Below are 22758 nucleotides of genomic sequence, written 5' to 3' on the forward strand. Positions count from 1 at the left end.
CTGTGCTAGGTGATCGCTCTACTGCTAAGCCACAGCCCCAGCCCCAATTTCTTGCTTTTGATAATTATACTGTGGTTGTATGCGATATTAAGATTAGGGGAATCTGGGCTGGGATTGTGGTTAGTGGCAGAGTGCTTGCTTCACATGTGTGAGGCACTGGTTTTAATCCTCAGCACCACATACAAACAAACAAGCATAAACAAATAAATCAATAAATAAAAATATTATGTCCATCTACAACTGAAAAAATATTTAAAAAAAAGATTTTAGGTGAACCTTAGCTGCATCTGTATTTTATTTATTTTTTTTTGGAAATGTCTGTAAGTCTAAAATGAACTTGAAATAATAGGAAATTAAAAATACTATTTTTATTTTTATAGGAGATTGATTATTTACATGTATCTTATATATCTGCAAAATACTTCTAGAAAGAAAAGTTTTTGTTAAGTAGCTATACATACACAGATGTGCACATGCCCACCAAACACATACATGGATATGGTCTGAGGCTCATCTTTTATTCAGAAGGCCTTTAGAAAGCCACATTAATTTAAGAAGATGCTTAATACTTTGCCATCCTTCTAGATAATGTTAGAAATTTTTGCTTCTTATATTATGTAATCAAATTTGTGTTTTCCAATTATGGATATCAATTTATGATATATTATAAACTCAACCTCTTTTAAATTTTGGGGGGCGGGGATTGTGGTTTAGTGGTATAGTTCTTGCCTAGCATGTGTGAGGCTCTGGGTTTGATCTTCAGCACCACATAAAAAGATAAAGGTATTGTGTTCATCTACAACTAAAAAAAATTTTTTTTAATCTTTTTCTGTTATTTATCATATGTTTGGATTATCTTGAGCTTCAGTTGTAAAATTCTTCTTTAATTTTAGAGCCCCATATCTTAAACACTTAAGTTTACAATATACACTATCTTTTGATCACAAGTATTTTTTTTTTTTTTTTTTGGTTTGGTTATATCTTTAAAAGAAATTTTAGTATATAGTTCATTGATGTGGATTTTAGTCATAGTTTCAGTTACAAATTTAGGTTTTACCTTTGTTCTTTTCGAAGTTATTGTGTTTTTATTTATGTATTGATAAGGAAACTTTGCCTTGTCATTTTCTTTCAGCCCTCAAATACAGATACAGCTAAGCCTACATACACCTTTCTGCAGAAGCAAAGCAGTGGTTGCTACTCACTTTCTATTACATCAAATCCAGATGAAGAATGGCGGGAAGTCAGGCATACCGGACCTGTGCAGAAGTATGTACCATGACATATTCTGTTTGTAATAGGTGGGCATATTAGTAATTTTCATTTGCACTGCTGCTTTTGAGTAGATTGATTACCTTTTGAAGTATTTTGAGTTTTACTTTTATGCTGGTAATTAGCAATAAAAATGTTATTTTTGAAATTTATGAGAACCTTAAACCTATTAAGACTATAGTAGGGGCCATTTCATTTAGTTTAATGTCAGTAAGATAGAAATGACTGTCCAAATGTCTTATTTGGTAAGATTAAAGTGTTTATTGAAAATATTTGAGTAGCAATATATGGTTTTGAAGATTATGTATTCCATATCTGAATATATAGGAAAGGTGAAGTTGCTTACTAAAGTGTATCTCAGTTTAGGTACTTTGGAATTTATTACAAAGTCTCTTTTAGAAGCTGCTTCTTTGTTCATATTTCATTTTTACACATATTCTCATGGTAGTAAATCAAAAGAATGTGCATTTGAGATTATTTTCATATCTTCATGTGATTCATTTTCTCTGGTTATTTTTTGAAAACTATTGAGAGAGCACAGAATAGGAAAGTAGCCAAAAAGACAAACTATCAAATTAGCATTCAAATTTTTCAACTTTCTTATTGGATCTAGGTGTCATGGTACCAAGAGTACATTAATTAGCTTTTGAAGTTTTCTGATACAAGAACTACATGTTATACCTTTATTAGTATTGTATTCAAGTACTCCCCTTATTATTCCAAGATTATATAGCCTGGGATTCAAAACTGGTCTTTAGGGAAGAGTCCCAGAAGGATGTCTCTTAGCTGCCATCTGTTCTCTGCCACTTTCTGGTTGTAATGTAATTATTTGTTTCCTTTATGTTCTCATAAGAAATTTGAAAGCTTCCAAGCTTCCTTCTTATTTCTTTATTGCATAACTGCTAGTCACCAGGAGGAGAGCACAATTTTTGAATGCTGGTTTTCTGAATGGAAAGGAATTGTTCTTGGGGATTAAAATTTAAGATTAGAAAGTAGATTATAGGAAAATTTGTTTTATTACATTAGTTGTTAAAAATTATAAACTATGCAGAAGAGAAACATCCTTGGTATTGAAACTGATAGATAAAACCTATTGATTAGACAATTGTTGAGACTGGTATTGAGATGTTAGTCTGTTGAGACTAGCTCACATGCAAATAATTTGAAAGGAAAAGGTGATATTTAATGAAAGAACCATGAGTAGCTTGTGAAAATGAATGAAAATATAATTCCTTTGTCCTGTCAAATATTTTTTACTCTACAGATTTTATAGGATCCTATTACCCAGTTTTTTTTCATGTAGAAAATCTCTTAGGTACTAGAATTTTTAATACCAATATTTTTTAATGTTCTTTTCTTTTTTTTCTTTTTTTTTTGAGATTGATTGTATATCCTCCACCACCTACTAAGGGAGGATTAGGAGTAACTAATGAAGACCTAGAATGTTTAGAAGAAGGAGAATTTCTTAATGATGTAATCATTGATTTTTACCTTAAGTAAGTAAAATAATAAATAATCTTATTTTTTTTTATAGGTTTTACCATGGAATGTATTATAAATGTCTTTATCTAAGTTATTTTAACTCCAGTTAAAAGTAACCTGCCAAGATTTCAGATTTGGGAAATTTTTGGATTACTAACTCAGTTTTACTTCTTTATTTCCATAGATACTATATCCTTAAGAATAGCTAATGCCTTTTTTTATCTTAGTTTTATGCTGATTTGTGATATATACTTCTTTGAGCACTGTATTATATGTTAAATATTTACATAATTATGAAGCATTTTGGAGACTGAAAAGAAACAATTTTATTCAGTTGTTTATTGTATCTTTAAGCATCATGAAAGTTAACTGTCATTTATTAAAAAGTCCATATCACTTCCAGTTTTTCAACTTGTTGTCTAAGAAAAGCTGAAGGAATATATATGAAAGCTTTTAAAACTTTCATACAAAGAAAATTTATTTCTAGCCTTCATTTTGTACTGTATCCCAAGTTAAGAGAATACCAAATTATTTCACAGATCCCTTACAAACCAAAATTTTTGTCATCTTACTAAATGTTTTTACTCTAGCCATAAAAGCTCAAAATCTCCCATTATTATTAATATTTACAAACACAGATTTAATCTCTTAGAAATTCACTTTGGGTCTTTTTTTATTCCATCCATGTCACTTTTTGAACATATGGGATAAAATTAAAAAAAATTTTTTTTTTAGGTATATGTAGACACAATATCTTTACTTTGTTTATTTATTTATATGTGTTGCTAAAGATCGAACCCAGTGCCTCACATGTGAGAGGCAAGCACTCTGCCACTGACATAACCCTAGCCCTGGAATACAGGGTTTTGTTTTTGTTTTTGTTTTTTCCCTGTACCAGGGATTGAACTCAGGAGCACTCGACCACTGTCACATCCCAACCATATTTTGTAGTTTATTTAGAGACAAGGTCTTAGTTGCTTAGGGGCCTCACAATTGCTGAGGCTGGCTCTGAACTCAAAATTCTCCTGCCTCTCAAGAGGCCTCTCAAGCCTCTGGGATTACAGGTGTGTGCCACTGCACCCAGCTTGGAATACAGTTTTAATGACTATTTTAATGTCCTTTTCAGCTGTATTAATTCTGTATTAGCGTCACTTAATTTTTCTCTTTATGATGAGTCATAGTTTTTGTTTGTTTGTTTTAGTGGTTTTGGCCTCTTTCCATGTCTGGTAATTTTTTTTTGAATGCTAGAAATTTTTGAATTCCTATAAATATGGTTGAACTTTGTACTGGGATGCAGTTAAATTAATTGAAAATAGCTTTCATGTGTCTTGTTTTTAAGATTTGATAAATGAGACCAACAAATTAATTCCCACCACTCATGAATACTCCACCCATTGTCTCATGAATTATGAGGTTTTCGTGACTGACTAGTAGGAATGGGCACCGTTCTTGGTCTGCGTGAATTTTGAGTACCATTTCTTCTGATCATTTTGGGTAGTTATTTCCCATGCTTGGGTATTTTCCTCACACACATCAAGTGGTCACTCTAGCTGTTTGGAGTTTCCTGTCTACATAGTTTTTCCTTTGTAGTATTGTAGCTAACTCTGGCTACTCAACCTGCATAAATTGTTAGAAATTGCAGAATTTCCTAATTATGAAGAGTTTAGTCACTTAAGAGATTGAATTATAAAATTATATTGAAGAATTGTTTTAGGATAGAAATAGACTAATAATTCAGATAGTAGTCACATTTTAGTTGTTAAAGTTTTCTAGATTTATTTAGGAGTGTCATAGTTTCAGTCTTATTTGTTCATATGATTATTTGACTAATAATTTTTTCTATCTTCTTTGAACTGTTGAGTTTTCTGGGGACAGGTACTTTTATATCCCCTTTTCATGTATCTCTTTTAAATGTGATGTTTGATCCATGTTAGGAGTTGGATAGATATTTGTTAATTAAATGAATGAATAAATTGGGCAGTTTCAGTGTCAAATGGTCTTGATAACTAAAGAACAAATGGAAAGCTCAAATCATTGATTTAATCTCTTAGAAATTCACTTTGAGTCTTTTTTATACTTTGAATTTAATTGGATATAATTGATAGTGATTTCTAGAACATAGAAGATAGTTGGAAAAAACAAGGTAAAATCTAAAAATAATTTTGTGGATGGCTATTTTACAGGTATCTTATATTGGAGAAGGCATCAGATGAACTTGTTGAACGAAGTCACATTTTTAGTAGCTTTTTCTATAAATGCTTGACAAGAAAGGAAAATAATTTAACAGAAGATAATCCTGATCTTTCGTAAGTCAATCCTCTAAGGAGGGGAGGGGAAGGGGTATGGGGATAGGAAAGATGGTAGAATGTAATAGACATTTTTACCCTGGGTACATGTATGACTGCAAATATGATGCAGTGCTACATTGTGTACAGAGAAATGAAAAGTTATGCTGCAGTTATGTACAATGAAGCAAATGAATTCTGCTGCCCTACACACCTAATTAAAATAAATAAATAAATAAATAAAATGAAACTGAGTAGATTAATATACACACACACACACACACACACACACACTATTTTGATAATGTTGGTGAAGAGGTTTCTTTATTGTATTTTTTAGAGTGGGCAATATTACCTCTTGTCCAAGTCCTGGGTCTGTTTGCTTAAGAATCACTTTTTAGCCTTGTATTATTCTGCTTCCTATGACAGGGAGGCTAACTCTGCAGGCTACATTTCTAATTGCATGTTTTATAGGGATTCTAGAAATTAGAGGGCCAGGAATAAAGAAGTCAGGCTGTTTTCTCTCTATCCTATTTGCCTTGGGCTGTGATTTTGGGCTTTATTAGACTCTCACTGGACAGATCTGCTAGATCTCCAGTTTCTGGTGAGACTGCTGCTTCCCTTTGCCCTGAACCCTCTGGGCTTAGCAGTTTCTAAATATGCTTATCTTTTGTTGCCTCATTGCTCACCCAACACTGCCCCCACTATTTTCTTTTTTGCTTTTTACTTTCTTTTACTTCTGTAGCCAGTTCCCTATATTACATAATTAAAAGGTAATGATTATTTTTGTTTTCCTCATTATATCGTTGCTGACCTGCAACTATTTAATTAAACTGATGGAATATTATAGTAAATGCCATATTTGTTTGCAGTTTGGTTAAATTTCTGTACAAATTCCCATCCCCAACTAATGCTTGGTCCGATTCGAGTGTGTATGAATGTGTGTACACACATAAGCACACACATCTCAAAGCAATCATTAATATTCACAAAAAGAATCCCTATAAATCAGGTGTGTGTGCGTGTGTATGTATGTGTGTGTGTGTGTTTGTGTGTGTGTGTGTAAGATAAGACAATAGCAAATCAGCAAGAGAAACAAACTTTAATGGCCAATAATAAATCCACTACAAAAGGCTCAAACTACTAATCTTAAGAAACTGCAGAGTAAATGGTAAATATACTCATTATCATGGTATATGAGATCCTATGAGATTTGGCTTCTTTCCATCTCCTTAAACTCATTTCACAACCTATCCCTTCTCTCATTTACCATACTTCAGTTCACCCTACCTGTTCCAGTTTTAAAATATGTTCAGTTCTTTTCCATTTACTGCCTAAAATTTCTTCTCCTGGTGCTTTTTTGTTTCACAATATGATCTCTATAATCATGTTAGTTGCTCACTTATTTGTTTTCTGTTTCTCAACCTAAGGTCTCTGTGAGGTCAAGGACTTTGTCTCTCTTGTTTCCACCCTATCCCTGATCTCTTTTTTCAATTCTTAACTGTATAGAAAATGCTCAGTTAAATATCTAAGTGTTTGAAATATACTAGGGACTCAAAATACAAGAAGATAACAATGCCTATTACTAAATACAAAGAGAACTCTTAGATATTTAATTGATTATTTTCTACATAGTTAAGAACTGAGAAAAAGAGATCATGTTGTGGCCCTTATATTCTCTCCTATTTTCTTTGCCTTGCTTTATGTCTAATATATTCTTAAATAAGATTAGCATCAACAGGAAGCTTACCAAACAGTAATATAAGGAAACAAATAAAACTAGGTGCTTGTTTTGAAGATTCTCAAATGAAAAACAAGTTAATAGTTCAAATGCTAGCTGAAAGTAATTTTTATAATTTTATGATGGAGTCATTCTTAAATAAGAAAATTCAATAGACATATGATTACCGATTACTTCATGTATAGTAGTAAATCTCTCACATGGTACCTAATTCCTGTTGCATCTTTTTTAGCTCATTCTGGATTCTATATACTCCAAATATTTATGCCAGGTGTTTTAGTTAGAATTATCTAACTAGTTAGAATTATCTAACTACTGTTTATCTGAATATGTTGCAAAAATTTCTGTTTACTGTATTACTTGTTATATAAGTATATAAACATTTAATAGTTTCTTTTTTTCCGTGCATAAAAAGAATTCCAATGCACAGAGTCAGAAGTCACATGTCACCTTCTTTATGCCCATGTTAAATGCTTTTTTAACCCTAAAACCTTTTTGCGACATCCAAACTTGGTTTAAGTGTGAAAAAAAAAAAAGGAGGAGGGAAAAAAAAGAAACTATTGTGTGTGCACACTAACCCTTTTGGAGGTAGCTATTTTATTAGAATTTCTTTCTACCCTTATACTGCTTATATTTTAGTTACTTGTCTAGTTTTTTCTTCTTTCATTATAAATTATTTTAGTGCAATTATAGATTATTATCATTATTTGTTCTTAGAAACCTAGTAAATATTTGTTGAAGAAATAAAAGAAAGATGGATGAGTGGTGGATACACTTAGCCTTGTCCTATTATTTCTGAAATAAAGGGAGAAAAGTTTCATGTTTTAATATCTAAGAAAAGAGGTCTCATATTTTCTCCTCCATTAAGTTTTAACACCTCCTTCATCACAGATACAACATTTGGACAGGGGCTGAGGTTATAGCTTAGTGGTTGAGCTTGCATGAGGCTCTGGGTTCAATCCTTGCACTACATAAAATAAATAAATAAATAAAACAAAGATATTGTGTCCACCTACAACTAAAAAGAAATTAAAAAAAAAAAACATTTGGACAGTTTTTTTTTAAGGGTAAATAATTTGCAACATATTCAGATGGAGCCAAGAAGAATAAATAGGCTTAGATATTCTTAGGTGCTAAGCCTACAAAGCATTTAATAAATTTCTGTCTTTATTTGGCACATTTCACCATCGTTCATAGTGATCAAATTTAAGAACAACCAGGAGTTAATACAAGAGAATTTATTTCTAGTGTGTTAAATTATACATTTGGAAGAAAATGCTTAAATAAAGTTAGCATTTTCAGCATATAAAAATGGCACTTGAAGTCTTAATCTTAAATTTTATTTATTTTTTTTTTTACAAATCAAATTATCCATGTTTTATATTCCCAGAATGGCACAAAGAAGACATAAGAGAGTAAGAACATGGACTCGTCACATAAATATTTTTAATAAAGATTACATCTTTGTACCTGTGAATGAGTCGTGAGTATTTCTGATTATTAAGAAACAAATTAGAGATTGTTCAGAAAAAAATATTTGTGGTATTTTTGAGACTAATAATCAGTAAAAAAGCATGAGTACATAAATCCCAGTTATTATTTTTAACTTTTTGTTCTGAATATAGCCAAAACAATGAATTTCTTACTTTGAATTTTGGTTTGATAATATGTATGTTGTAAATATGGGGGAGAAAAATAAAAGGAAAGTGGCTACAAGACTGTAATGATCGATACTTTACATTTTTTGATTCAAGGAAAGATCTTCTAAATAAAAATCAAAAGATACAAGGTGAATCTCAAATTATTAAGACAACAAACTTGGGGCTGGGATTGTGGCTCAGTGGTAGAGCGCTCACCCTAGCACAAGCGGGACCCGGGTTTGATCCTCAGCATCACATAAAAATAAAGGCATTGTATTACATTCATCTACACCTAAAAAAAAAGAGTTTGTTGTCTTTTTTTTTTTTTTTTAACTGATTCAAAACAAGCAAATCTGAGTCTGTTCATTAAAGCAGATCCTCAAAAGAAAACATTGACTCTATGAAAGCAAACAAAGTTTGAATTATTTAGATTTTTGCCCTAAGTAGTTTTAATTGTGGCTTTGATAACTTTGATTATTTAATTAGTTTTGGAATGTGTGTTCTACATTACATCAGATATTACAATGGATAGCTTCAAAATCAATGTGAAGTTTGTTATACTCACTTTCTCAGAATGTAATTTGAGAATATATTCTTCTATACTGCTTAGAGTTTTTCATGTTATTAAGATTGTAGTTCTTTTTCAACAGGTCTCACTGGTATCTTGCAGTCATTTGTTTTCCATGGTTAGAAGAAGCTGTGTATGAAGATTTTCCACAAACTGTACCCCAGCAATCCCAGACTCATCAATCTCAACTTGACAACAAAACAATAGGTGACAACATTAATGTAGATGGGATTTTTAATGATGACAATAGTAAAATGGTTACAGGGAACAAGAGGAAGTTAAAAGTAGTCTATTTATTATTAAATTACTAGAAGGAAGAATTTAAAAATTTGAAAATTTTATGCCAGATATCCAGTCCTCTATATAGAGAAAATATAATTCTTTTTTAAAAAACATTTTTTTTTGTTGTAGATGGACACAATATCTTTATTTTATTTATTTTTATGTGGTGCTGAGGATCGAACCCAGGGCCTCACACATGGTAGGCGAGCACTCTATTGCTGAGCCACAATCCCAGCCCATAGACGAAATGTAATTCTTAAGTTATATTTGTTGATGCCAAGTTTTACTGTAGCATTTTTAAAGAAAAACTTTTCTAATATGACCAAGAATTCATGACAAATCTTCAGGCATAGCTTGAAATCTCTCATTTATTAATATAATTTAATATGTTTTTTATAGACTAGTATTTCAGAGAGTAATACAGGATTTCTTATAATTCTTCCATGATTTTTCTTATTATAACCTACAATCTTCATTAAGTAAACGAATCTACTTTCTTTGAGAAAAAAGTCAAAATTATGTGATTTATAACTATAGCCTAAATAATAAGCATAACTGATAATAGCCATTCTACCATTAATTCTATTCGTATATTGTGGGGAGGGAGAAAACCTGATAAAACAACTGATTATTTTCAATTTTCTCTGATCCTTTTGAGCTTCAAAAGTATATTTATGCAAAACTCTTTGGTCATAGAAGAACTGTTACTCAGCAATTAACTACCCATCACATTAAAACAGGAGACGTTTTGATTAATGAACTGTCTTTGAAGGTTGTCTTTTTATAGGAAATTGGCTCCACTAACTGGTATTTCAGGTTTGGCCCTGCGGTTTATGTATTGCCTAAAACCATCATCAATTATTTTCATTGATTGAATTTTATTTATAACATTAACCATGAAAAAAAAAACAGATCCCAGATATTTTTCCTTTACTTCTTTGCATATAAATTACAGTTTAAGCTTATCTAAATTATCTGTACCAGACATACAATGAAGACTCAAAATTGCCTCATTATCTCTTATTAGAAAATGACTTACATGCTACTTCAACACTCTCCTTGAATGCCGAGGATTCTCAAGTAAGTGTACTGTACATAAGTGAAGGAAGGAAAACTCGTGAATATAATGTTAACTATAAAATAGGACATAACTCAATGGACAGGAATTGGTATTAGTGGCTCATAGTTAAATTGTGCTGCTTTAAGATTCTTTGACAATCTTGGGGAACGAAAACAAGAGAAGTTGTCATTCTTCTTCTATCTGTTTAGCTTGCTTTAGCTGTCCATCATAATTTTCATAATTAGAAAAATAAAGATACTGAGAGTGCCCCCATTAAAGAAATTTATTTAAATTTGACCTCTTGTTTCTCAGATATATAACCAAAACCAGACATCAACAAAAAACACAATTCCCCATTTCTTCTCCCTTAATGCAGATTTATACTCTGCTTCTTTTATTTCAGAGGGAAAAAAAGTATCTCTACTTGACATCATAAATTGGGTTACAGAATGTATGTAAAGGCAAATTTTCCTATTTATAATGAAAAGTTAATAGAATTCAAGTTCCAGATTGTTTTCTAGACCAAGTTAAACCTCCAAAAGTATTACTCTTACCAGTATAGGAAAATAAATCACTGCATTTTTGGAAAATGAAATTAGTTACTTCAGATGATGAAAAGAACTCATATATGAAATTTTAATTTCCAAGTTGTTTGACACATTTTGAGGAGTAACTGAATATTAATGTATTCAAACTGGTTTTAATTGCAAAGTCATAAAAATTCATGTTATTTCAGAGTACCGAAATGAGTATGTCAGTACCAAAGAAAATGTGTAAAAGGTAAGTATGTGCTATAATAATAATGATAATAATAATACAGTTTTGTAAATGTATTTAGGTATAGTTCTTATAAAAGTATTTCCATCTTAATTCTTCCTTTGCTTTAAATAGGCCATGTATTCTCATACTAGACTCCTTGAAAGCTGCTTCTATACAAAACACGGTTCAGAATTTACGAGAGTAAGTAATAACAATATTACCATTCAATTTGTTCCCTGAAGAGCCTCAGTAATTTTGAAACTACCTTAAAAATTACTGAAAACACTCTTATGAGGAGTCATATTTTAATATGCATTTAAGCAAAGCCTGCAAATCTAATCAGTAAAATCTTGTTTTATGTGTTAATATTTCTGAAGACTACATGAAGAGTAAACTCAGAATTTGTATTCATAATAGAACAAATTTTATAATTTTATAAAGAGCATTGCAAATATCATTGATTCTCAAAGTATTACCTGGCGGTGAGGGTAACTCACAAATTAACATCAGTGTGTGTGTATATGTGTGTGTGTGATATTTTTGTGATTTACTGTAAGGCCTGGAAAATTCAGGAATGTGAATGAAACTAGTCATTTGTTACTTTACTTTATAATATAAATATGTCTTTTTATATTTGAGTTGTGAAGTTGAATTGTTCAATAAAAACTAGCTTTTAGTCTGAAAATCATGTTATTTTCTTTAAAGTGGCACTTGTGAAGGCTCACTAAATATGGTTTGCATTGTTAAAGTTCAGCCTTTGGAAATTAGTTTGATACAACATATCTGGCAGCAGATGCTTTTCTTCATAAAAATATTCATATGGATCAATTCCTACTAAAATCACTTTGCTTACTGATCATTTCAGGTATTTAGAGGTAGAATGGGAAGTTAAACGAAAAACTCATCGTGAATTCAGCAAAACAAGCATGGTTGACCTATGCCCTAAAGTTCCTAAACAGGATAATAGCAGTGATTGTGGAGTGTATTTACTACAATATGTGGAAAGCTTCTTCAAGGTATGTGAAGATATAAAGAAGATTTTTATTCACAGTTATTAGCATATAACCACAAATTTCTGGGTAATCAAAGAACAGGAAAATGTTACAAGTAGTCAAAAAAAAAAGAAGAAGAAGAAAAAAAAAAGAAATAGAACCACAAGTGACCCATATACGAGAGATAGCAGACAAGAACTTTAAAATGATTTAATTACTATGTTAGAAAAAATAAGCCAAATATGAACAAAATTAATGAAAAAATGAAATTTAAAAAATCACATGGACATTCTAGAGCTGAAAATGTGGAATACTATATCTGAAATTAAGAATGTATTTAGTGGTTTTAGTAACAGACTAGATACTGCAGAAGTTAGGATTAGTGTATTTAAAGAAAGGACTATAGAAAGTATCCAGTGAAAGCATGGGGAGAAAAAAGAATGTAAAGAAAACAGTGTAAGAGGCAAGGGTGAAAACAGTTAAAATTTGTAGTTTACATGTATTTGGAGTCTTGGAGAATTGGAGAGAATGAAAGAAAGAACAGTGTTGATATGATATTTAAAGAGAATTTCCCCAAAGTAAAAGACCTGTTTATTCATAGCTGTGGAAATATAATGACAAATATGGTTGTTATTTTCTAGTTCACAGAGATTCTATACAACTGTAACAACAGTAAAGATTTTTAGTGGCAAAGAATCATTCTTTGCTTTTTGAATGATCAGCTCATTGGTTCAGCCATTAGTAATATCATTTATGAAGATGGGTAAAGGAGCAAGGCATTTTTGACCAGGAGTCTGCTTAGAGAATGCTTAAAGGTGCTTTCAAAGCATAAGGGTTATAGTATGCAGTTGGAACTTTTTGATGTTTTTAATATTGGAGAGGAAGGATAACATATAGTAAAAGATATTACGTGTTATGGAGAACACTAATGTCTATCGGTTATTTACCCCTATTCAGTCAGCTTTTCCACCGCTGTGACAAAAAGACCTGACATGAACAATGTTTTAGACAAGGAAAAGTTTATTTGCGGGCTCACAGTTTCAGAGGTCTCAGTCCTTAGATAGTCAACTCCATTCCTCAGTGCTCAAGGTGAGGCAGAATATCATGAAGAGAATGGCACATATGATGATCAGGACAGAGGGAGAGAGAGAGACAGACAGACAGACAGACACCACTTGCTAGATACAAAATACGTACCCCAAAGGCATGCTGCTAAAGACCCAATCCTCCAGCCACACCCTGCCTGCCTTTAGTTAGCACTCAAGTGAGTCCATCAGAGGATTCCCTGGTTGGGTTAAGGCTCTTCTAACCCAATCATTTCTCCTTTAAGCCTTGCATTGTTTCACACGTGAGCTTTAGGGGAACACCTAATATCTAAACCATAATACCCCCCTTTTAAATTCCACACTGGTAATAATTCTGGTTCTCTTAATACTCTTTCTAAATAGATTTGACTTTGTTTAGAGTACTCCTGTGCCTTATTACTAATACATTTTGATTCTATACTTTATATAGCTTCAGTCCATGTAACACTTTATATAGCTATACTTTATATAGCTTCAGTCCATAGAATCTTTGTAACTATACCCTAACAAAAATAAAATTAATTCTAATAAAAGTACTAGACAATAAATCTCTACTAGCATTTGCTTCTAGCATTTTCCAGAAGAAATCAGTCCATCATTTCAGCCTTATATCCTGGAGCTATTAATTCTTTCTTTGAGATGGAAGTCCTAACATCTGGCTTCTAGTAATATCAAATTAGTAAAAATAATCTAAGGGTCGCCTTATTTAGCAATTTTTGAAAAATTCAAGTACAGAAGAATACCTTTGCAGTTGCAGTTTGTAATTTCTCACTTAAGTTTAACATAATGGAAAATGTAGTGGTTCTTAAGCAATTGAATCAGTTATTTCTTAGAATAAAAGAGGGCCTTTTTGTAGATTTCTCTATTTTTTATCTGAGATTATTTTTCACTAAGACTTTATCAATTTTTTTCTTTTTCTTTTTTTTTTTTTTTTGGTGATACTAAAAATTGAACCCAAGTATTCTACCACTGAGCTACATCCCCAGCTCATTTGCTTTTTACTTTGAAACAGGGTCTCACTGAGTTGCTCAAGCTGGCTTTGAACTTGTGATACTCTCATTTTAGTCTTTTGAGTTGCTGGGATTACAGGTGTACACCACTACTCCCAGTTTTATTTGTTTTCATAGTTTAAAAATATTAACATGCTGAGAAAAAATTGTGTTCAAATCATTCCTTTTTTCCCTCCATGGTAATGGGGATTGAACCTAGAGGTACTCTACCACTGAGCTACATCTGCAACTCTTTTTATTTATTTATTTTTAATTTTAAGACAGGGTCTCACTAAGTTGCTCAGGCTGGCCTCGAACTTGTGATCCTCATGCCTCAGCCTCCCAAGTAGCTAGAATTACAGTTATGCATCTTTGTGCTGGGCAACCAGGTTGATTTCTGAGTTATGCTGAATCTATTTAGCAGTTCTGTTTGTTATACTTCACTTAAACACTCATTGTAGCAGAATAGATTGTATTTAATTTAAATGATCAAAAGTTAGGAATTTAATGAAAATGTTTTAAATTTGATTGTGGTGAAAGTTATACGACTCTGAATAAACAAAAACCAGTTGTAGGGCTGGGGTTGTGGCTTAGTGGTAGAGCACTTTCCTAGCATATGTGAGGCACTGGGTTCAATCCTCAGGACCACATAAAAATAAATAAAATAAAGGTACATGTTCTTTTTTTTTTTTTTTTTTTTTTTAGCAGAGAGACGCCTTTTATTTGCATATTGATATTTTAGTAGGAAATCCTTAATATAAGTGGCTATCCTGCTCTGGATCAATACATGTGGACTTAGTCCCTTTGGTGTCTTTGGCAGCTTCTGTAGGTAATGGGGCTTTATCTTGTGACAGTATCACTTGAGAGTCTTGCTAAGGTTGGAGAAGCCAATGCCCACACAGGTCATCAGCACTTTATCCCCACCTTTAAGTTCTTCACCACACGGCTTGGTTTCAATTTTAAACATAATCTGGAAAAAGCTCTTCAAGTGCCGCAAAAATTCTATAGTATAAGGAGAGAGTGGTCCTAGCAGAACTTTGGAAACATCCTGCTGTCCAAGGGTCATTAGCAATAGAGCCAGACTTTGATTTGTGGAGTCCACACATCCACCCCTGTAGATTTCTTCGAGCAGAAGCCTGGCACAGTTCTTGCCAAGGTCCTCTGGAAGCACAGCTGCTCCTTGGCCCTGTGGGTTGGAGGCCAGTTCAGCACCAAGGAAGGTGCCATTGGTGGTCTCAGCAACCAGTGACAACCCAAAACCTGGAGACTTCCCAGAGTTGACTCCTTTCATGTGATCTGTGTAAATATAGATATCAGGTATGAACTTGTTGAGGATGCCCCTTGCAGAATCCACGATCCTGTTTGCCATCTGAGGTGATACACGTACAGAGTACGCCATTCCTCTGATACGTTTAATTTTTCCTGGATCTGTGAGCTGGATAGGCTTCAGGGCCTTCTTTACAGGACATGAGAAAATCACTTCACCTCCTCCCCCAGGGGGCATTCCTCGACGCACAATCTTTAGTTCAAAGGATTCACCATCAATCCCAAACTGTTTCAACAGAGGGAGAGCTGTTGCCTTAAGAACGTCAACCGAAGGGTCAACTTGGTCATTGGTCACTCCTCGCAGTACTATTTTTAATGGGTGCTTCATAAATGGTGCCAGGCAGAGAAGACCCTCCAGATAATAGCCAATGCCACGAAGGACACTACAGTCATGTTCCAAGGATCCACCATATAGGAGGCCAGGTTGATAATATAAGGTCGTTCCTGTTTGGTTTATTTCAATTCGAGAACCATTAGTTATTTTGTCCAGTAGCCTTATGAAGCTGGCTTCAAAATCTCGGAGGCCTGGGTTGTCATCTCGGGCCCGAATCTTTCGGATTTTGACTGGGCGCCCGCTCAGAGTAGACAGGACCAGACGCTGGCGCAAGAAGTTGCACCCCGCGTAGCTGAGGGAGTGTGTCTGGGTCGCCATGTGCGCGCCCTTTGCAGAGGCATGGGCAGGCGGAGCGCGGCTATTTGGATGGGCCAGAGAGTCTTGACCCCCCGCCCCCCGTGACAGCGGCGGCAGCGGCCCTAGCTGCGTCTCTCAGCCCCACAGCCCTGCAGCCCCGGGCGCGTCCACGTGGTTTGGAACAGGAAGACGGAGAGAGGTACATGTTCCTTTACAACTAAAAAATAAATAAATAAATTATATTTTCAGGTGAATTGTATAACATGTGAATTATACCTCAATAAAGTGTTATTTTTAAAAGTTAGCAATTTTTCATTTCCTATAAAAATGAAATTAAGACACATTTAAAATTATGCTGCTAAAGTGATTGCTTTCTTTCTTTTTCTCATTAGGATCCTATTGTTAACTTTGAACTTCCAATCCATTTGGAGAAATGGTTTCCTCGTCATGTAATAAAGACCAAACGGGAAGATATTCGAGAGCTCATTTTGAAACTTCATTTGCAGCAGCGCAAGGGCAGCAGTAGCTAGTTAATCTGTACAAACATGACACATATGTTCTCTAAGATTACTGGAAAGCCGCTTACCAGCATTTGTGTTAGCCAGCTCACAGAGAAGAAAATAACTTTCAGTAGTTTTATAAGTCATTGAACAAACATTATTATTTAAAATATAGAAGATATATTATTAGACTTGCTGGACTCTCATAGATGGAGTGGGAATGAGGGTGATATACATAAAACTTATTAGATAGAAATTAAAATTTCATAAGTATTTGATATTTTTCTGATAAATATGCTTGGATTATACAATAGCATATGTAATGTGGGAATGTATTTGTAAATAATGAAACTATGTGATCTGTACTTCCACATGACTGGGTGTTGATGGGAGTTAGGTCCTCCCTGGTGCCAGCCCCAGTGCTTGTCAAATTTGTTGACAAGTCGTATTGTATTGTATTTCTGTTCTTTGCAGCTCAAGCATGCAGTATGAATACTGTGTATTTTTTTTTTTAAAGAATTTAGTATCAAGGCTTCAGAAAATGCCATTTACGGCATCCCTTCTGTATAGTGTAAAAAAAAAATTCATGTTAGGAAGATGATGAAAACTCTTTCAAAGTGCAGCTTATTGTTGTCAACTGCTAAACACAATTGCTCTGCTCTATTTTTTTTCCCATTACTTTTGACGTCTCATGTGGGGAATTTGAGGATTTAGTTCATTTGTTTGGGGTAAAATTGGGAACAAAAAATTAACTGAGTTTTAAAAAATCATATATGTATCCAAACTTAGTTTATTTGAGGTGTAGCTATATAAATATCCACTTACACATTATCACGGACTGTATATACACAATTTCTGTAAGTATAGAAGATAAAATCGGTGTCTTCATATCTTTAACAAAAATACCCTCAAAGTTCTATTTATTATTTAGAACCAAAAATATAATTTTATAGCTTAGTTTACCCAGTATTCATCTGCAAAGCCAGATTGCTCTCATTGCTTTTATATTTTTAAATTGTAGTTTTTAGAGCCCTGTGATCCGATATGGATCTTAAACCTATGGCGCTTAATAGTTTATTAAATATTCAGGTAACAGTTCTATTGAATTCATGTGATGATGGTGGTATTATATATGATTAAACACCTTAGAACCTTCTAATGTTATCAGGAATATTTTGAAAGAGACATGATCGTATTGTATTTTCTCAGATAAGAATACTTTTTTAAAGAATATTATTTTAATCTTGTTTTAAGCATCTCTTGGATTTACATTGTAACTGTAAATAAATCAATTAAACAAAAGCAATTTAAGATAAAGTTAAAAAATCTGAATATTTCAAAATCATGTGAATTGAAGTTGTCAGTTATTTTTCAGTGTCCTTAGCTTTTGTTATCTTGTCACCATTTTTATATTGTTAAAGATGTATGTCTTTTGGAGATTGCATATAAAGATGGTTATAATTGCATATTCCATTCCCAATTTATGTGTGTGTTGTGGGGGAGAGACTTTTTTAGGTGACTATTAATTGTTTTGTGCATCTAATTTTGGGGATGCAAGTATACAAGACATCTTGTGATTTCTTAACTTTTTGTTTGTATGTTTTTAAAAAATACCACTGTCCTTTATTATGTTTTGGAAATTAAAATTAATTTTCCTAAATTCATGTGCAAATAATGCTTTGAGGATATCGGTATTTTATATTAAATATTTCCAATTAATTAAATTGAGTTGTAATTTTTTCTAAAGAAGCACAAGCCATTATATAAATTTCTAAATGCATGATGTCCTGAGCATACCATGTAACTGCTGCTTACATTAATTTTTCTCCCAACTTTAATAAGTATATACTTAATTTGAATGTCAGTTCAGGGAAATTTTTTAGTACAGGTTGAGCATCCCTAATCAGATAGGAAAAATGTTCCAAAAATTTAAAATCCAGATGTTCCAGAATCTAAAGTTTTTTGAGTACCAATGTAATGCTACAAATGGAAAACTCCACACCTGACCTCATGTGATGGTTCACAGTCAAAACACAGGGACACTAAAAATATTGTGTAAAATTACCTCAGCATATATGTGTATGAAATAAAAATAAATTTTATGTTTAGACTTGTGTCTCATCCCCAAGATATATCAAGGGTCTACAAATGTTCCAAAATCCAAAATTCAAAGTACTTCTGCTCCCAGACATTTCAAATAGGGATATTCAACCTGTAACTACTATTAGCCAACATTTTGCTAAGCACAAAAAATAAACTTTTTAAATTCTTTGAAAAAGAAATGCTCTTATTCCTGAGTAATTTATGGACATACAAATAATTTAAATATTCTCTGGTAAGAATAATGGAGTGTCTTTGGGAACTTGGTGGGGATTGGGGAGGAGTTGTTCAGTTTATAGTGTGTGTGTGTGTGTATATATGGATGCGTGTGTGTGGGTGAATGTGAATGAGGGGAGATAAAGAAGTAGTGAAAAGGGTTGTTAGTGGCCAGAGAAATCATTTGTAAATATTGTACTATTAATTTACAAAGATTGGGATTAAACAAAAAGGCCTTTTTTTAAGTCATATCTAATCACCGGAATAGGATTTTGTAAAAGCTTAATACTTCTTAAAATTAGCTTTTTTTCTTATGTCAAGAAAAAAAAGTTCTACGCATGAAGAGCCCATCCTATTTTGTTCCAGCCTGTATTCTATCCTGATCTTTCCATTGTCTTCTACTTTTAGTTATGAAGAATTATTTATTCATGCTCTAAGTACTTCTCTCTATAACTTATTCTTTTTTAAGAAATTCTTTTTGTAGTTGTAGATGGATGGAATGCCTTTATTTTACTTATTTTTATGTGGAGCTAAGGATCGAACCCAGTGCCTCACATGTGCTAGGCAGGTGCTCTGCCACTGAGCTACAGCCCCAGTCCATTGAGTTTATTCTTGAGGAAGTTTGAGAGGAATTTATAAAATGATGAATCTATTTAGAAACAAATGAACAGGCTGCAGAATTTTTAATACTTTTATTTTTTTAAAAGGTATAGATATTGAGTACAATAGTCCATAATCCCACTTCATTTTCAAAATTATGTTTTGTAGCAGATAATATAACAGATCTTTTTAAGTTCTAAAATTCTCTACTTGGAATATAATTTAGGGTGTTGAGAGCCACAGCCGAAGGGGCCCCAGCAAACTTCCAGCTGCCAGCAAACTTCCAGCTGCTTGCTGATGATTGGCTCGCTTCGGCAGCACATATACTAAAATTGGAACGATACAGAGAAGATTAGCATGGCCCCTGCGCAAGGATGACACGCAAATTCGTGAAGCGTTCCATATTTTTATTGGGAAGGGGTATATATTCCCCAAAGATAAACTTAAAATAACCCCTGATCAAACTTTTACATTTTTAGTACCCAAACAATCAGCTCAAAAGGTAGAGCTTAATGCAGTTTTACAAGCTTTTGTGATGTTTAAAGATTCTGTATTTAATTTATTTTCTGATAGTCAGTATGTAGTTAATGCTATAGTATCTCTTGAAGATGCTGGTAGGATTTCCCCTTCTTCTACTGTTTTCTCTTTGCTTTCCACTATACAAAGTCTAATCTGGGACAGAAAAGATCCATTCTTTATAGGACATATCAGGGCACATACAGGATTGCCTGGAGCCCTTAGTTTGGGCAATGATTTAGCAGATAAAACTACACATGACATACATATTTTCTCTACACTAGAAGAAGCTATAAATTTTCATAAAAAGTTCCATGTCAATGCTAATACTTTACAAAAGCATTTTAAAATAACTAAGGAACAAGCTAGACAAATAATAAAACAATGTCAAAATTGTGTGACCTTTTTACCACAAGTTAATCTTGGAGTCAATCCTAGAGGATTGATACCTAACCATATTTGGCAGATGGACGTCACACACTTGCCAGAATTTGGAAAATTAAAATATTTGCATGTTACAGTTGATACTTCTTCTGGATTTTTGATGGGCTCCCTTCATGCCGGAGAAAAAAACTAAAGATGTTATAGCTCATTGCTTACAAAATTTTGCCACTGTGGGTGTTCCAAAACAGTTAAAAACAGATAATTCCCCTGGTTATACTTCTACCTCTTTTAAACAATTTTGCTTAACATTTGGCATTACTCATATAACAGGAATCCCATACAATCCACAGGGACAAGGCATAGTTGAAAGAGCTCATCAAACTATTAAAATGTACTTATTAAAGCAAAAAGAAGGAATTGGGAAGGGGTATATATTCCCCAAAGATAAACTTAAAATAACCCTTTTTACTCTAAACTTTTTAAATTTGGATTCATCAGGACTTAGTGCTGCGGAAAGGCATATGTGTCCAAAAAATGTACATAAGCCCAAGGTACTTTGGAAGGATAGTCTAACAGGACAATGGAAAGGTCCTGACCCAGTAATTGTCTGGAGTCGGGGGTCTGTTTGTGTGTTTCCACAGGGAGAACAGCAGCCGATTTGGATTCCAGAGAGATTAACCAAGGTCCTGACCCAGTGATTGTCTGGAGTCGGGGGTCTGTTTATGTGTTTCCACAGGGAGAACAGCAGCCGATTTGGATTCCAGAAAGATTAACTAAAGCGATTTCTACAGACCAAAAAGAAGATGATTTGGCTCAAATCCATAACAACTGATATCCAAAACTCCAGTTTGGCTATTCTTACATCTGCAACAGAACCAGGATGCTTTTTTCAATATCTATTTTATTATTGCCCTTTGCCATATCATGAAGTTCTATTTTGTTTTTTGAGCTCATACAGACCTAGGTTAATGTTTTGCTGATCAGTTCTATTTTTTGACTATAGAGTTTTTATACATTGCAATGGAGATTTCACCTGTAAAAAGTTATAAGGCCTTTACTATAATGTTATGTGTTGTATGTATTATATTATGTGTGCACACTTGTGTTTTGTGTTATATGTTTGAATGTACGTATGTCCATATATCATATATGATGAGCGCTCATGATAAAATGGATCCAAATATTTTTTTTTTCACGTGATTTATATGGTTTAATTTAAATTGGGTAAACAACTGTTGAGGATTGTTTTAATATGTAAACAAAAAAGAAGGTTAACAGATCTGTTTGTTTACTTTTACCTTTCCTTTTCATTATATTTAATAATTCTCTTAAAGATAATGTAAATTGTTAAGAAAATTGTTTTCTTTTAGTGCCTTCTGGAATGTTACATAATTTTTTCTTTAGCCATTATTGCCAGAATTCCTATCTTCATCCCAGTGCTGGTGAAGTGAAAGATAAAACCAATCTACAGCTTCTACAATAGCCATCACTGAACTGCTTGCAGAACTTGCCTGGACACATTGTGAGCTCACCTGTATGCATTGTGAACTATCTGTTGGTACAGCGACTTGTGGTAGTGCTGGAGTATTTTTGCTGATGGTGTCACCGGTGGTACAATTTAGGAGCCCTCAATTGGCTTAATGTCATGGCATTTTGCATCCTCCTCTACTAGTGATGGTCTAAAATTTGGGGGCCAACAGAGGTGAGGCAAAGAACCTCACCCCCCCACAGGTGAAAAGGCCTATCCACAAGTATGGCTGTATGCTGGACCGGTAGTCAGTGACGGGTATGATCCAATTGCAGTGGTACCAACCTAAGACAGGAGGCTGACGCCTAGAGGTCAGTTCATCCGATGACGGGTAAGGACCATATGTTGAATTGGACTGCCTAACAGGCACGGTCCCTAAGCCACATGCTTGTTGTTTAAACAGAGAGGGGGAGATGTTGAGAGCCACAGCCGAAGGGGCCCCAGCAAACTTCCAGCTGCCAGCAAACTTCCAGCTGCTTGCTGATGATTGGCTCACAGCGGCCCCAGCAACATCTAGCTGATTGGCTCCTCGGCCCCAGCAACATCTAGCTGATTGGCTCCTCTGCGGTGATGCTCATTGGGCTGTTTCCCTGCCCTTTCAGACCACGGAGCTGCTCATTGGGGGACTTTTTTGGCTCCGCCCATGTGACCCAGCCAATCGGCCTCAAGAGCAGGAGGATTGTGGGAGGTGGAGAGAAGCTGGTGTGGGAGAGAGAGGCTTGGGGAAAGCCGGTGGTGGCAGTTGAGGCTCTGAGGGTTTTTCCTGAGAGACTATTTTGTTTGTCGTGTGTGGTTCTAAAAATAA

At 33.8% G+C, this 22758-nt stretch overlaps 2 protein-coding genes and 1 non-coding gene across 11 annotated transcripts in view; 2 read left to right on the forward strand and 1 right to left on the reverse strand.

The window, feature by feature from the left end:
• The window catches only part of Senp7 (SUMO specific peptidase 7), a 156813-nt gene extending 138480 nt beyond the window's left edge, over nucleotides 1-18333 (forward strand). For all 9 annotated transcript variants that reach the window (XM_046455277.2, XM_046455281.2, XM_046455282.2 and 6 more), the window contains 10 exons: nucleotides 1133-1266; nucleotides 2649-2765; nucleotides 4935-5057; nucleotides 8168-8260; nucleotides 9068-9192; nucleotides 10295-10347; nucleotides 11064-11107; nucleotides 11219-11287; nucleotides 11952-12102; nucleotides 16502-18333. In XM_046455277.2, coding sequence (XP_046311233.1) covers nucleotides 1133-1266; nucleotides 2649-2765; nucleotides 4935-5057; nucleotides 8168-8260; nucleotides 9068-9192; nucleotides 10295-10347; nucleotides 11064-11107; nucleotides 11219-11287; nucleotides 11952-12102; nucleotides 16502-16639 — 1047 coding nt within the window. In that variant the 3' untranslated portion in view covers nucleotides 16640-18333. The remainder of the gene's footprint in view (nucleotides 1-1132; nucleotides 1267-2648; nucleotides 2766-4934; nucleotides 5058-8167; nucleotides 8261-9067; nucleotides 9193-10294; nucleotides 10348-11063; nucleotides 11108-11218; nucleotides 11288-11951; nucleotides 12103-16501) is intronic.
• Nucleotides 14851-16214, reverse strand: LOC124099983 (RNA 3'-terminal phosphate cyclase-like protein). Its single transcript, XM_046455285.2, has one exon. It carries the CDS (start codon nucleotides 16128-16130, stop codon nucleotides 15009-15011), a length of 1122 nt encoding a protein of 373 aa, XP_046311241.1. The 5' UTR covers nucleotides 16131-16214; the 3' UTR covers nucleotides 14851-15008.
• A 1496-nt stretch (nucleotides 18334-19829) lies between the features above and the next one.
• On the forward strand, nucleotides 19830-19934 carry LOC124100092 (U6 spliceosomal RNA). The gene has a single exon (XR_006854156.1). It is a non-coding gene; the product is annotated as a U6 spliceosomal RNA (small nuclear RNA).
• The last annotated feature ends 2824 nt before the right edge of the window (nucleotides 19935-22758 follow it).

Source organism: Marmota monax, unplaced genomic scaffold, assembly GCF_021218885.2.
Source record: "Marmota monax isolate L192 unplaced genomic scaffold, Marmota_monax_Labrador192_F-V1.1 WCK01_AAM20220418_F8-fsc00053, whole genome shotgun sequence".
Lineage (NCBI taxonomy): Eukaryota > Metazoa > Chordata > Mammalia > Rodentia > Sciuridae > Marmota > Marmota monax.

Bases quoted from the DNA above. Each gene is read 5' to 3' on its own strand.
- LOC124099983 (XM_046455285.2), bottom strand. From the start codon at position 16,130: ATGGCGACCCAGACACACTCCCTCAGCTACGCGGGGTGCAACTTCTTG.